Source organism: Struthio camelus, chromosome 3 (assembly GCF_040807025.1).
Source record: "Struthio camelus isolate bStrCam1 chromosome 3, bStrCam1.hap1, whole genome shotgun sequence".
Classification (NCBI taxonomy): Eukaryota; Metazoa; Chordata; class Aves; order Struthioniformes; family Struthionidae; genus Struthio; species Struthio camelus.
In genome coordinates this window covers 124,823,294-124,837,576 of record NC_090944.1, presented here as the reverse complement: position 1 = coordinate 124,837,576, position 14,283 = coordinate 124,823,294, and the positions used below count along the sequence as shown (strand labels likewise).

Sequence of the window (14,283 nt, the reverse complement as noted above, 5' to 3'; positions counted from 1 at the left end):
ACACAAACCTGAGTCAAACAGCTTAAATGTTGCTCTGCAGCTACCAGAAATAGTCATTTGCATTTAACGTGCAAAAGATCTGAATCTGACCTCAGCCACTACTCTTCTTTCACACTGACTTTATAGCATAATTCAACTGTAGTCAGTCTATGTAAATCTGTCAGGTTAACGCTAGTTTTATAACTGGGCTGCTGCTGTGTCAGTCCTGATTTATACTGTGTGAACTGAGAAGTAAAAGCATTGTGTACTAGAAGTGCCAGCACCCTAAAAAACACTCAGTCAGACCACAACGTGGTCCTCTTCCTGCTCCTCATTTCCCTCAGAAGACCATTTGTGCTGTGAAAGCTAAAATCTGAACGCTGCTAAGTTACATGCCTCCCTTTATGTTTCCAAAGCTGATGACTGCCGCTTATTGGGCAAGTTACCCAAGGTGAAATGCTTACGTAATGGACAACGAGAAGGTAAGATTTTGCTGGCCAAGACCTGGATGAACGGTGGGAAACATGGATTCTTGAGGTGTGGGAGTGATGGAGAGGTTCCTGCAAACAGGGACCCTTGGGGTCTGAAGGGGGCAGAGCACAGGTAAAAGGAGACCTGATAAAGGGCTGGGAACTGGAATCTATTTCATCACCACCCTTGGCCCCCTTTAAAAAGATAGGGCTATTAAGCTATCCAATGAGGCTCAGCTGTAGCTTATTAGCCAGAAAATTAGAACAGCCAAAACAAAGCCCCGGGTCTTCTTTTTAAAGATGTTTGTTCTAATGAAACAGATGAGATCTGCTCCTGCTGCTTCTGTGGGAATTTAAAAAAGTGTAGTTAATTATATTTGAAAGATTAAGAGGATCTGTATGGAGGATGAATATATGCCCTAGTGGGCTACTGCTGGCAACCTCTTGAGACGTTTTCCCACTCCACCGCATAGTCTGAATGGGTATTTTCAAGTCCTGCTTCACAGTATTAGGAAAATAAAAACAAAGAAATTTTTTCACACTGAAAATCAAAGGCAAGAATCAGGGCATGCGTAGGTTGGGGGGTTATGAGGAATGGAGAGGATTTTCTGTGTATTCTTTCTCCGGAGGGTTTCAATTTTGCAGGTCTGGTGTCCATATGGAGTCACTCTATTGACAGAGAGGAGTTATCTGGATTGGCAGGAGGGTAGGGGCTGTCTCCATAGGTCTGCACCTCCTTCCTGCTTTTCTTTCCCGTCTAACTGGGATACGTGCTAATGGGCGTATGCGCTGTCCCCCAGCACTGGAGGGACTTAGAGGTAGTAATATTGTATAAAGCATTCAGGGTTTTGGAATCCAGCTTGGAGGGCTTGCCTCACTTAGTACATCACTAAATCCATCTCTGTCAGGGCCTCCCAGGACTTGCGAAGGGATGGGATGGATACAGCAGACTCTGACTGCTCACAAGATCTTGGAGCTGCAGTAGAGGATGCAGAGAGAAACACAGGGATGACCTGTGTTGCAGGAGGTTACCTCAGCTCCAAGTTTTGTGCCGTCTTTCCCTCTCCCTTCTGCTGTCCCTTGGCCCCTTTCTTCTGGGGATTTTTAATATCAGAGTCAGTGACCTCCTTCTTCATGGCCCAGAAGTGCAGCTTTCCTTGAAACACTTTTCTCTCTCTCTTTATTTGCCCTTGTCTCCCTTTGTATTACCACTGTTTTGTCTTCATAAGAAGCTCAGCTCCCCTTCAGCAACACATGGTTCCTCCTGTTAGCTAAGAACCTGTCTCCTTAGGTAGATTGAAGTTCACTGGAGAATTGGCCACGGGTGGGATGAGTGATGAAAAGCCAGGTGACTCCTATATAAATAAATATTGCCCTGTATAGCAATTTAGGGAGCTATGCATTGGTTGGAAGAAGGGCTTTCTTTTTAAACTGTAAGGGGAGCAAACTTGCTAAAGAATCCAGTGTGAAATCCATGTGTCCAGGTATTTTCTATAACCTCCCTCCTTGTTCATTTTTCTGTCTCACAAACTCACCTAGAAATCCATTGCCAGCACCTGCAGACTCCTAAGGACTTTTAAGTTCACTCTCAGGGATGCTGATGAACTGAGCAGGCTTTTAGCACCTTGAGAACTGGTCTTTTCCCTTGACAGAGAAAGTGTTCCCATTGACCTGCAGATCAGCAGCGCCCAAGGGGTAGGAGAGACATGGTGGAGGGATGATTTTGCTAGGATACAGAAGTGGGCACATCAGTGGAGAGTCTGTAGTCTAAGAGGTAATTCTGGCGCTAAGCATCCCACTATCAGCTTCCTACTGACAGCGGGGATTTCACTCAGAGATTTGGGGGCACTCAAAACTATAGGCTTACTAAGGAATTTGCCTCACTGTGTGTGAGAACATGTGGTGCTGACAGGAAAGTAATAGAAGATTTGTTTAGATTCCCTTTTGTCTTCTGGAGAATTTGTGACTGCTGTTCCTGTCCCATTCCCAGTTGACTTGTGTTTACATTAGATTATGTTACCTGCAGGGGGTTATGGAAGTATTTCAAGTCCTATTTTGCCCCAGAAGATGACAGCAGAAATAATTACACAAATTAAGAATTGGCACAAATGCCATCAATCATTAATCTAGATGGAGCTATTTATTTACTCTGGTGACCTTAAAAAATGGTTGCTGTGCCTTGCAGTGCTGAGAAGGAGGCAATAAACCAGAACCATGTTTTACCCAAATGTGATTTAGATGGGTCAGTAACTGAAGGATGTGTGAGCGCAACAAGACAGTGCTGAAGGAGTTGCCTGAAATGCTGCCTGGGGAAATTCCCCAGCTGTCTGGGTGGGAGCTGACATGGTGTGTCCCTGAACAGGTCTCATCCGATCCCGGATCCGAGGGGCAGATGCAGCGCGAGCAGGAGTCCTGACCTTCCTAGACAGTCACTGTGAGGTGAATAAGGACTGGTTGCTCCCTCTACTGCAGAGAATCAAAGAGGTAAGTGCTCCTACAGGACCAAGGCCCCCTTAGGGTAAGTGTTGCTGAGGTCTGTCCCGTCTTCTCTCCAACTCTTCTTCTCCTTCCCACTCTATATAAGCATGAGCACCCTGACCACAGGCAAGCATCTGAATACAAAACTGAGAAATGTTGGGGGTGCCAGGAAGGCTTTTCTGGTCTTCCTGCACCCAGGCTTTCAAGAGGCAGGCAGGGTTTTCTCCTGGGCGAACGGAGAGAGTGTGCGTGAGTAGGTCAGAGTAGGTACCTCCTGGGGCAGTCGAGCAATAACCAGGAAGCACAGGTTGAGTGCTGAAAGGGGAATAGGTGGGCATTTCTCCAGCAGACTTTTTAATTAGGCTCATGGAAAATGCTCAGTGCTGACGATTTAGGGGAGTGACGGCTCCTTGAATAGGGGCCGAATTTAATTTCATGCAAATTAAGCGTTAATAAATTGATTTAATAGGATTTAAATTCTGCTGATTTCACAGCAGACGATGACATTCCCCTTTCTCTAGAAGCAACTCTCTCGCCACACGTGCACACAGAGGAACTTGACATCTTGTCACTCAAGGCAAAAGGAGCTCTTTCCTGGTGAGAAGGCCTTCAGCTCTGGCTTACACTCATTAACCTTTCCCTCACTGTGCCTCACTCCCCCTCCGTAAAGCAGGGGTGAAACAATGCTCACAGAGGTCCAGGGCTGAGGCCTGTGTGTGCAGCTTTGCTGTCATATCGAGAAGGGCTGGGGCCGTAGAAACCCTCACTGTTATCAAGGGCATCCATGCTTTGATGACTTTTCCACTCTGTCTCTTGTTTTTTTTCCTCGCCTTGTCACCATGGGCCAGCAGGGACAACCTCTTTCATCTTCGTTTCTATGGCTGATGGGTGAAAGCCATTGACTGTTAATATTTGTTACTCGGCAATTTTAAAATTATTGAATTATGTGGAAATAGGGGCAGCTGAGGAGCAAGGTGGGGGGGTGAAACAAGGTACGTATGGTCCTGGGTTATGGGGAAACTGCTTAGCTGGTGTCCACAATACCCTTTCCAAATCATCCTGCTTTCCACACCTCACTACTGTGATGCCTGTCCTGGGTGGACTGTGCCTTCACCTGTGCAGAGCAGTTGCAGGAAGAGGGAGACAGGACCAGATTAAGTCCTTCAGCGGTGGGGGAGGGGAGTCAGTGCTGTTTGCACTCATAGCACATCCAGCACTATAGAGCTCCCAACCTTGGCTTGCAGGCGGGACCACAGTGCTGCTGATAAATGGTAATATAATGAAAATGGCCTTTTCATATTATTGATTGCAGCTCCTGTGGAAATATGAGAACATGTGCTATGAAATTCCACTCAAGTCTTGTAGCTGGCCTGCCCGAGGGTGGGATCCACCACTAAAGTTTATAGCATTGATTGTTTTTTCGAGGTTCTTTTCTTTTCTTTTCTTTTGGGCATTCCTCCTGAAAGCTCTCCTTGTTCTCTGCTGCATTTCAATGGGGAATATGAAGAGCAATTGCCTCCTTCCCAGGCAAAGCTTTTGATATGCTATGGCAGGAGAAAGGTGACAGTGGCAGGTGCAAGGAGGAGGTGGGCAAAGCTGGGTTTCCCTCACAGCACCGGTGTGGTGGATGAATGTGGACCCCATGTGCTGCAAAGTCATATGAGGTTCATTGCATAGTGGCAGCAGCAGTGGCATCATGGTCCGAGTGTAGCATTAAAATCAAGTGTCATATCTGTGACCTTCCTTTTGTTTGCTCTCCTGTGTTAAACTTTTCTCCAGCTGAAAGTAAGGGCTAGCTCCATGTTTAGCTTGCGCTGTTGCTCCTGCTGTTTTTACCATGCCCAGTGTCTTGCAGCCCAGCTAGAAGGCACCGGGGAGACTTATTAGAAAGTGTGTTGCGGGTCTTTCAAACCAAGTGAGGTCACTGAAAAATGGATCTTTGAAGAGTTAAAGAAAGGCTCAGTGGCTTAATCCCCCTGTAAGGTCATTTGTGGGGCTCTGCTTTAAAGTGCTGGTTTAGGAGACAGGCAGCGTAGTGGGGTTCATGGTGGTCCCTCGTGGGAGTTTTCCCAGCGTGTTAAACTGCCAGCTGGGCCAACGAGCGCGATGGTCCCGGGGGAACGGAGGTGGAAGAGCAGTGAGGGCTGTGGGTCAGGGCTGGAACTGGGCTGTCTGGGAAGAGCCTCGCAGGATTTTGAAATGCTTCTGAAGGAAAGTATCTAGCTGCCGGAAAGGGAAGAGTGAGGAGTTTTATGACAGACCGAGGGATGTATGCGAGAGCTATGTGCAGAACCAGCTCAGGAATGCGGACCGGCACAGAGAGTGTATCTGAAAGTACACTTTACTTCCTTTTAATCACACTTGCTTGTTTTTTCATCGTTTGCAGGTGCTGTAGGATAAGGGCAGGAGGTAATTGCCCTAAATCCCGCAGTTTCCTTCTTAGGAGGCCAGCTATACCCATCCTTTCCATCAGGGTTAAAATATTGATCAGTGAACTGTATGAAATGTTACTGCTGCCACCTTCAGGCTGTGCTAAAAAGACAGGTTCCCCAGCATACCATTACAGTGAGGATTAGCGTTACAAAAAGAACATTTTCTTCCTGTGTTACTAGCAGGAATAGTCTGCTTTGTTCTAATGTGATTTAAGTTTCAAGCAAATGAGTAGTGACTGCCTCCCAATAAACCTGGCGCTCTCCCCAACGCCCTTCCACCTTGCGTGTCACTTCTCATTTTTTATAGGGTAGAGCAGCTATTCCTGCAGGTTTCTGTGGCTGGCAAACACCAGTGTGTGAAGGTGCACGAGTGACAAACGGTCACAGAGGGTGCGTCTCCAACCCCACGTCTAGCTTTCCCGATGGCTGCTTATACCTCGCTCTGAGAGGCGCACAGCTGCGTTGCCTTTTGCATGTGGGCAGCGCTTGCCTGGCATGTTTTTTTTTTTTTTTTTTTTTTTTTTTGAGATAATCAGCCCTGGAGAGGGGGACTGAGAGTGTGTGATGGATATCTGAGGAAGAAACAGACGTGCTTGTGCGTGGGGCTGCGCGTAGCTGAGCTCTTGCTCTGGGGAGGGTCGGGAGGCTGAGGTCTGTGCCCGGGAGTGCACGCACCTGCAGGAGCGTGAGCAGCTGCGGGTGTTTTACAAAAACATGTTTATGAGCGTATGACTGTAAATGCGTGGGCACATGCTCTTCTGTTTTTACTTATGGAACAAATACATCTAAAGCCATTAACAGCGCGTTTTGACTGAATAACGTTTCTAAAAATGTGATTATCAAGCCCAAGGCGTTTTTGCAGTATGAATCAATCAGCTCACCCCCAAACTGGCTTTGGCTAATGCCACTATGCCAAACCAGTGGATGGTAACCTTCCACTTACAGGTCAAGCTCCCAGCAGTTTGGTGCTCTCTGCTCAGTGAGGAGAGGCTGGTGAGAGGCAACCTTTGCTCTCACCTTGCCTGAATCACCTGGAGACAGAGGTGCAACCATTGCGTTTTTTGTGGACAGGCAGTTGATGTAGAGACTGGGAGCCTGTAGCAAGCTGGAGTCAGGTTCCTTTTCCACTGAAACATATTGTTTGGTTTTAGAGTTTTATCCTCTTGATTTAGTTTCATAACCTAGTTCGTTTGAGAAGTATATTGGAGAAATACATTCTAAGGTTTTTGAAAATTTTGTGTGAAAAATGATTGAAGATTTGGGTGTAGGAAAGACAAACATGCCCAGGCACGAGTGCATCCCAAATTATACAGTGTGTGGAAAATCAGAAAGGTGAAGCTGCTCATAATAAAACCTGATGTTCAACCCAACATAAGTAACGGCAACAGAACACGCAGTTCTTGAGAACGTGCAACATTCTTGAACATGCAGTGCTTTTCTCTTGAGGGTCAGACAGATCTTCATGCAAACTGAGTAAATATAAATGCCCTCATTATACGGCAGGGAAACTAAGGCACAAAGAAGCTCGTACGGCTGAAAGTTAACCCCTCTGCTGTGTTTCAGTCAGCCAAGTAAAAGGGATTTTCCTGTAAGAAGTTGTGCTGTGTAATGCACTGGAGTAGACTCTAGGCTGGGGATGGGTTTGGGCTGTTAGAAGTGCTCACTAGGGAGCTCCTTCAGGCCCAGTTATTAATTGACCAGATATGATCCTTTCCCTGCACTGTGTTCAGCCCACAGCAGTTACTGTTTTCCTAGCGCCCTCTTTGCTTAAAACCTTCCCTCCTCCGCCGCGCTCAGCCAACTAAAAGGATGCTTGTGTATACCGAGCAGTGACAGTTCCTGTGTCACTAAAAGGCAGCTCGGATGGGCTTTCTGCTGAGTTGCTTGTTGTTAGACACAGCAAGATGGGCAGGTCGTTCTTATCTCATAGCAGTGAACGCCCCCTTTGGACCATGTATCTGTTGATGGAATCCTATTTGGAGGGCTTCAAAATGCTTTTTAAAGGCTCATCGTGCTTGGAAGAGAGGAAAATAGAAAAGCCATCCCTCAGATGGAGAGCAGTTTGAGGGACAGGCGATTTGCGAAGCTCGGGGAAGCTGCCCAGGACTGGGGTTCATGGGTGCAGTCTCCACCATGCTCCCGGTGGCCGCACAGCCGAGCTGGTTCCCCTCTGTGCTTGAGCTTTCCCAGGAGGTACCACGGAGTAACAGACCTTGCTGATTTCAGTAGGTTAATTCACACATAGTCCTTATAACATCCCTGACTAGAAGTTGTTTTGGAAATACCGGGTATTTGCCATGCTCATTTGTAAAACTTGAGCTCTAGTCAAACTCCCCAGCATGGCTTTTGGCATTCAGTTGCTTTACAACAATCCTACAATGGCATTAGAATACTTTTTTGTTAGGACTAATTTCTAAAACAAAGTCTTTTCTGAGCAAGAGAGCAAGCCCGTGTGTGCTAGGATGCTTCCCTTGCATGCCTGTGAAAAGCGATTTGATCTGGCTAGGGTAAAAGCTTGAAGTTTGAGCTATAATTGGCGTTTAGGATTTTTGAAAAGAAAAAGGGAGCTAAGAGACCAGTCAAAGCTGTCAAAGTCTCTTCCTCCTATAGATATTTTTGTTCATAACTGTTTGTATAATCTCTTTGCCCATAACAAGATGCTAATTCAATCACCACCAACTGCTTAAAATAACTTTAGTCTTTTTTTTTTTAACCTCTTCATACCTTCAGCAAAGCTATAACTGTATTCCTGTAATTGCACGTTTAAAAGAATGCCTGTGTTTAAAGGTCTGACTGGCTGTGTTTTTCCCTTGTCATTTTAATTGCTTGTTTGTTGCTTGACTTTTGAAATTCAATAAAAAGAATTTAAGGGAGGTGAAAGGGGAACACATTGATGAATCTCTAAAAGAAAGGCAGCGCTTTGCATTCAGCTGAGGATTTATCAGCCAAGTTCAGTGCTGAATACAGGCGCACAGCCTGTGGGGGGAGAGTCTGTGGGTGAAATGACAGCTAATGAAAGATGCTAGCTCAGCGGTCTTCCTTTCCTGGAAGAGAAAGTATGCACCTTCCCATATGCACCTTGGTGGCGTGCCCTCCCCTTGGGCTCCCAGGAATTTAGTGCCATTTAGCGGATGCTGCCGTTAATTCCTTGGATGAATGGATGTGATTGCTGAGAAGGGTGAGACTGTGATGGACACTTCTCTGCAAGAAATCGGTCACTGAGATTTCCAGCTGCCTAACGCAGCCAGAGCCCATCCCCTGTCTAGTTGCTGTGCATATTTTGTCGCAAGGTATGAGCTGAAATCACGGGTTATTTTGTCTCTGCTTTTCAGGATCCCACCAGGGTGGTCAGTCCCGTTATTGACATCATCAACTTGGACACTTTTGCCTATGTGGCAGCTTCCTCAGACCTCAGAGGAGGTGAGTCCACGAGCAGCGCTCATGCCCTGCTGGGCGCCCGTCCTGCAGCGCACAGCATGCAGCAGCCCTCAGCCAGAGGAGGCTGGGGTTGCCGAGCATGATCTTGCTGCTCTTTGACTGCACCACTGCATGTGGGTATCTTGCGAAAAGTGTGTTAGCCCTGTTCAGTGCTCCCCTCCGGCAGTTTTCAGGCTAGCTTAGGGATAGGTGAACGTGACATGAGGAGTGGTGTTTGCTACAGTGGATGAGGCAGTCAAGCAGGGCAGAAGTGTCATGTCAAAGCAACCCGTTGCAGCAGTGAAAGCCAGGTTGCTGAAGAGAAGAGATAGGGGATGTCTAGGCAGCAAATGAGGGATGCAATTGTAGCACTTATTAGTATGCCTGTGCTATTTGTAGCATGCAATATCCATCAGAGCATGTATCTATATGCACAAGGGGACAAAGTAAGGTTTCATCAGCAGCTTTAATTTTGATGTTTCCAGCTTTTGGAGTGCTTGACTTTGCAGTTGTAATGCAATATGTTATTTTTCTTTCATATGCAGTAGAAAAAAGTTAGTCATTGGACTCATCTCCCAAGAGCTGCATCTCTATGGCTTGAGTCATTTAAAAGTGGAGAATATAACTTCATGAAACACATCTTCTGCAGCCTGAGAGATAGAATGGCTTCCTAATCCGTGCCCAATGGTTCTTCTCTGCTTTGTTTTTAGGTTTTGACTGGAGTCTACATTTTAAATGGGAGCAGCTTTCCCCAGAGCAGAAAGCCAAACGACTTGATCCCACTGAACCCATTAAGTAAGTTGCGAGGGGGAGGGAGGGAACTGTGGGACATGGGGTAGGACAGGCATCTTGTTTGACTTTGTACGTGTCACCTTGTAGCATAACAGACTGACACTCCTTCCAGGACAGTTCTGAACTTTCTGTATGTATTGCAAATTCCCGAACAGCTTGGATTTTGCAGTACAGCTTCACCTCCTGACAGTGAAGCCTGAGGGTGTTACAGTGTTGTGATGCAAAGGATATATTTATGGTTACTTGTGTTTTGGTATCGCTAAGGGGGCTGAATATGATTAGGGGAAAAGCACAATGATTTTTACTCCTACTTCTCGCTACTCAGCTACCACTTAAAAATAAGGCAGTGTTCTCAGCCAACTTGATAAAACTTGGGTCTAGTCCCAGCCTTTGCAGGTGAACACTGCTCTTCAGGACCTGGCTGAAGGCTGTTCAGAAAGTCAGGATGTGCAGGAGGGACAGCAAAACTGAAAAGGAAAGATAACCTCAGTCTGCATCCCTTGGGATGGAAGGAGTTTCGCCTCCTGCTGAAAATCATTCCACGTGGTCAGCTCAGTGCTAGTGACTGGTATCCCAGTGATCCTTCTGACCAGCCGTGAGGTTGCTGAGGTGTGCAGCACAGAAGAGACGAGGTGTTGCGGGGAGCTCAGATTGCCGGAAAGCTCGCAGGAGATCCTCTTTGCCGAGGAATAAGCATTGTTTCTTCTTACGATGCTGTTGTTAACAAGAGCTCTTGTTCACCTCCCAAAGGCTCATCTCGTGTTCCTGATCATCCTGCCGTGTAGAGCACTGTGGAGACTCATCAGGGTGCAGGAAGTCCATGCCAGCTCCTCCTGAGACTATGCTAAGGCATCCTTGTTATTTGCAATTGCAATACATGAGATGGGCTCATGGAAAGAGGACTTGTCGGAGCAAACGGCGACTCTCCTAAAGCTGTCTTCTGGATCTGCCCTCCCCTCCTCCACATACCTTCTCTATGCTGCTTTTCTCAGCTAATCCAAAGAATGAAAAATAACTCTGTTTTGAAATAAAGATCAAGCAGTTAGTGATGGCTTTTAAAAAGCCCTTCTGAATTGGCTTTGCCTTCCCCCTCCCCAGTGGAATGGTGCTCTTTAATAGGCTAGCTCCAGGCAAAAAGCCCATCTGAGTAATGTCATGTGAATAACCCCCCAAGCGCTAAGTGCATTTCTGATGCTAAAGCCTACAATCAGGGCTGTGAACTTTGGGCTTGTAGGAGCCGTGCTGATGGGTGCATTAGCCAGTCATTAAGTACCAGGCAATTTATGATTGACAGCAAAATACCAAGGCAGCTGAAAGGCAGGCACTGATGCTTTTTGAAGTATGTTTGGTAAGAGGGAGATAGATAGGTAATGTCCTGAGGATGGAACAGGAGGCAAAGGGAAGGGCTTCTGTGCATGCTGATGCTGCAGCAGTGTTTGAGTGAGAGCTTGTCCCCTCTTTCCTTCCCAATTCTGCAGGACTCCTATCATTGCCGGGGGGCTGTTTGTGATTGACAAAGCCTGGTTCAACCACCTGGGGAAGTATGACAGTGCCATGGACATCTGGGGCGGAGAGAACTTTGGTGAGCCGCTCTTCTTCCTCGTACACACTTGCAGTGTTGATTCTGTTTCGAGTCGTGTGACTTGGATACAAGGTCAGTCTCTTAATGCTCTGTGTGGCTTCTCTCACTTACGTTCATAGGAGATAGTCTCAGGTGAGTGAGCGATCCTTGACCATGAATGATGGGAAGTGAGCAATTACTTGTTCTTAGTGCTCTCTGCCTTCCACATTGTTTTAATTTTCTATAGGGAAATACTCCAGAGTTTTCAGCTTTAGTAATATCAGCATATTAGAGAGCACCACACGTGCCTGCCTTTCCTTCCTGGTCTTATTTTCTCATTAATACAACACAGATGTGCCTTATTCTGATATTTGAAGATAGCATTTCAAAGCTATGAACTCAGGCATCAGCGCCTCCCTGAACTTGCAGAGTGCCTGAAACAGTAGCTCCACTGGCAAGTTGCAAACTGGTGGCAAGGTGACATGGCTGCCTATCCATTCCTGTACTGCTAGATGGGTGAAGGCTGCCAGGCTCTTCATGACAACATGATTTTCCCTAGAGGAAAAAGGTTAAGATCCTGCCTAAATTAAGTCACCTAAATCCACCTTTGCCCATTATCATGGGGGCAGGTAGGCTTTAAGCAATCCCCTGTAAACTTGAGAGGGCTGATCAGAGAGTCCTGTCCCTTTTCCCCCATGTCAAACAGAGATGGATCAGGCTGGGCTGTTCTCTCTTTGAAGCTGTGATGATGCTGTGGATCAGAGCAATAGACTGCATCTATGAAAGAAGAAGGAGGCACCTGATGTCAGGGAGACAGATCAGAATCTGGCTTTAATAGCTAGCACCTCTGGGGAGCGTGGTTAGCAAGGAAGAAAAGAGTCTTGTGTCTTAACACGTACAGCAACACTGTCAGTCATTCAGAGGAACAGATGCTGCTGCCTTGCAGTAACCCATCTACTGCCTGGCACTGTTGTTTTCTTCATATGCCTTTTTCTTCTAACATATTTTATTTATTTATATCTCACTGCACAGTAGGCTCTCTCTCCCTCATGCTCTCTCTCTGTGGGTGGGTGTCTTGCCACTGGTCTGACCTGAAGCATCTGCTCTTCTGAACAGTGTGGATCTAAGGAAATCTAGCAGAGAACAGCAGTCCTCCCACCTCCCCCAGTGGATCAATGGCCCAAGCAATGCATTCAGGAAGGGAATTAGACAGAAAAACAGGGACTGCCACACTGCATCTGACCCACTGTCCGTCTCTCCTTGTTGCTTGTCTCTGACAGCAACCAGCACGAGCTGCTTCCAGGAAAGGACCTGAAATGAACAGTTACAGAACATCCAACCCTCCAGGGAAGTTCGTTCCTGGCAGCTGTCAGGCCTTGTCTGATGCCCTGCCCTGGGAGGCATTGCACTCCTCATACGTGGCTATTGCCTATCTTATGTAGCATGCTGTTTCATTACCGGCACTATTCCCCTCGAGACTGGTCCTGATGGAACAGGCACCGTCTGTGCTGCGCAGCGTAGCGCTGCCTCGGAGCTCCGACCTGCTCACAAACCGGCCTCAGCTCCCATGTGAGAAAGGGAAAAGACAAGGTAGGTTAATACAGGAACAAAGTAGTCTTAGCCTGCATGGCAGCATATCCTTGAGATCAGATCCTGCCCTCAGCTCCCTCTTCACCATCTGCTGGCAAGCAGAAGCACGTCCGTCTCAAAGCTGCATCTCCCACAGATGTAACAGTCCACGACACTGCTCCCATAGTGTCTGGCTCTCCTCCACAAATGAGGAAGGCCCTACCCTCACCCTGCTGTAGCCTGTCAGTTCTGGGCAGGTGGCAGAACAGGAGCTGACCGAGCAGCTGCTCATTTGGGGTATTTGCAGTGAAACATGCATTTCTCCTGTAGGTTAGTCCTTTAGGGTGGATGCAGGGGCCATAGGGCCCATAGGGGAGCATCACTTCTCTGTTTAGTGTTATTAACTTGACAGCTGGAAGGGCTAGAGACTTTAGGCAAAGCAGAAGCAAATGTGTTTGGAAATAGAAGAAGGACATTTTAGGTGTTTTACTTAAAGTTATTTAATCCCCATTAGGGGAATTGATTACTGCTGGTAGAAGGACTCGCAGGTCAGCCAGAAGCGTGGAAACTATTTTGCCACACTAAGGCCAAGCCCAGCATACCCTGCTGTGCACAGGTGAAGGGCTGGGTTAGATCTTTTAGCCCAACCATATTCCTTGCTGTGGATGCCAGCTGTGGCGTATGTAGATCTTCAAGAAAGAGTCACCACCTCACGCTTGGGCAGCCTATGAGTAATCTTTGGCTAACAGCAATGTCAGAAAAGCAGATGGGGGTGAAGTCTCATGGGTTTATTACCATTGCTACCAGGTAGCTGTTGCTACTGGATATCTCCATTTGTCCTTCCCTCTTCACCTACCTCACACACTGTGCAGCTTGGTGTCCTGCGGGATGAAGTTAGTGATACTTGCAGCTGCACGTCATTGGGATGAACAGAGGTGGTTCCTCACCCGGGACTGCTCTTTCAGGGCAGGAGATCTTGCTTGGCCAAGTTAGCACAGAGAGATGCTGCAGAGCTCCTTGCTTTGTAGCAACTCCCTGAAAGGCCTTTGACAGGACACAGATGAGTCTCGCAGTGGCACTGGCAAAACTGAAAGTGCAATGAGAACTGGATTTAAAATTTCAAGAGCGCAACACATCCTAGAAGAGCTGTCTCGGAGAGACCTGGTCAGATGAAGTGCATTCCTGGTTCCTGGTCTCCTGACTTGTATGAATTGGCCTCTTGCCGTAACTTTGCTGATGCCTTGGTTTTACCTCCTCCCAAGGCATTTAGCTCTTGGTTTTCTGGGAACCTTGTTTGTTAGTTGCCAGGGATGGGTCTGTGGGTTATTTCTACTTACAGAAAACTGTGCTTTAATTGCCTCTGCTGGGATTAGAGCAAGGTCTGCAGAGTACAAACTCTCTGAAGCAGAGAGCTTTGACTCCTCACCATCTCCAGCCTCCCAAGCACTGTGTTTTCATTCCAAGCCGTAGTGCACAGAGACCACCTCAGCCCACATCTTTGTTATGCCTTAAATTATGAGCAGGCAAGGACTGAACTGTGTAAGCCTTTATGTTGGAGCGCTTTAGAGAGCCACAGGTTGAACAG

The 14,283-nt window shown here is 47.1% G+C and overlaps 1 protein-coding gene across 6 annotated transcripts in view; it reads left to right on the top strand.

Annotated features, from left to right (window-relative positions):
* The window catches only part of GALNT14 (polypeptide N-acetylgalactosaminyltransferase 14), a 137,759-nt gene that overhangs the window by 106,376 nt on the left and 17,100 nt on the right, over nucleotides 1-14,283 (top strand). For all 6 annotated transcript variants that reach the window (XM_068940113.1, XM_068940111.1, XM_009686180.2 and 3 more), the window contains 5 exons: nucleotides 396-461; nucleotides 2,812-2,933; nucleotides 8,692-8,779; nucleotides 9,487-9,571; nucleotides 11,047-11,150. In XM_068940113.1, the coding sequence (XP_068796214.1) occupies nucleotides 396-461; nucleotides 2,812-2,933; nucleotides 8,692-8,779; nucleotides 9,487-9,571; nucleotides 11,047-11,150 (465 nt within the window). The remainder of the gene's footprint in view (nucleotides 1-395; nucleotides 462-2,811; nucleotides 2,934-8,691; nucleotides 8,780-9,486; nucleotides 9,572-11,046; nucleotides 11,151-14,283) is intronic.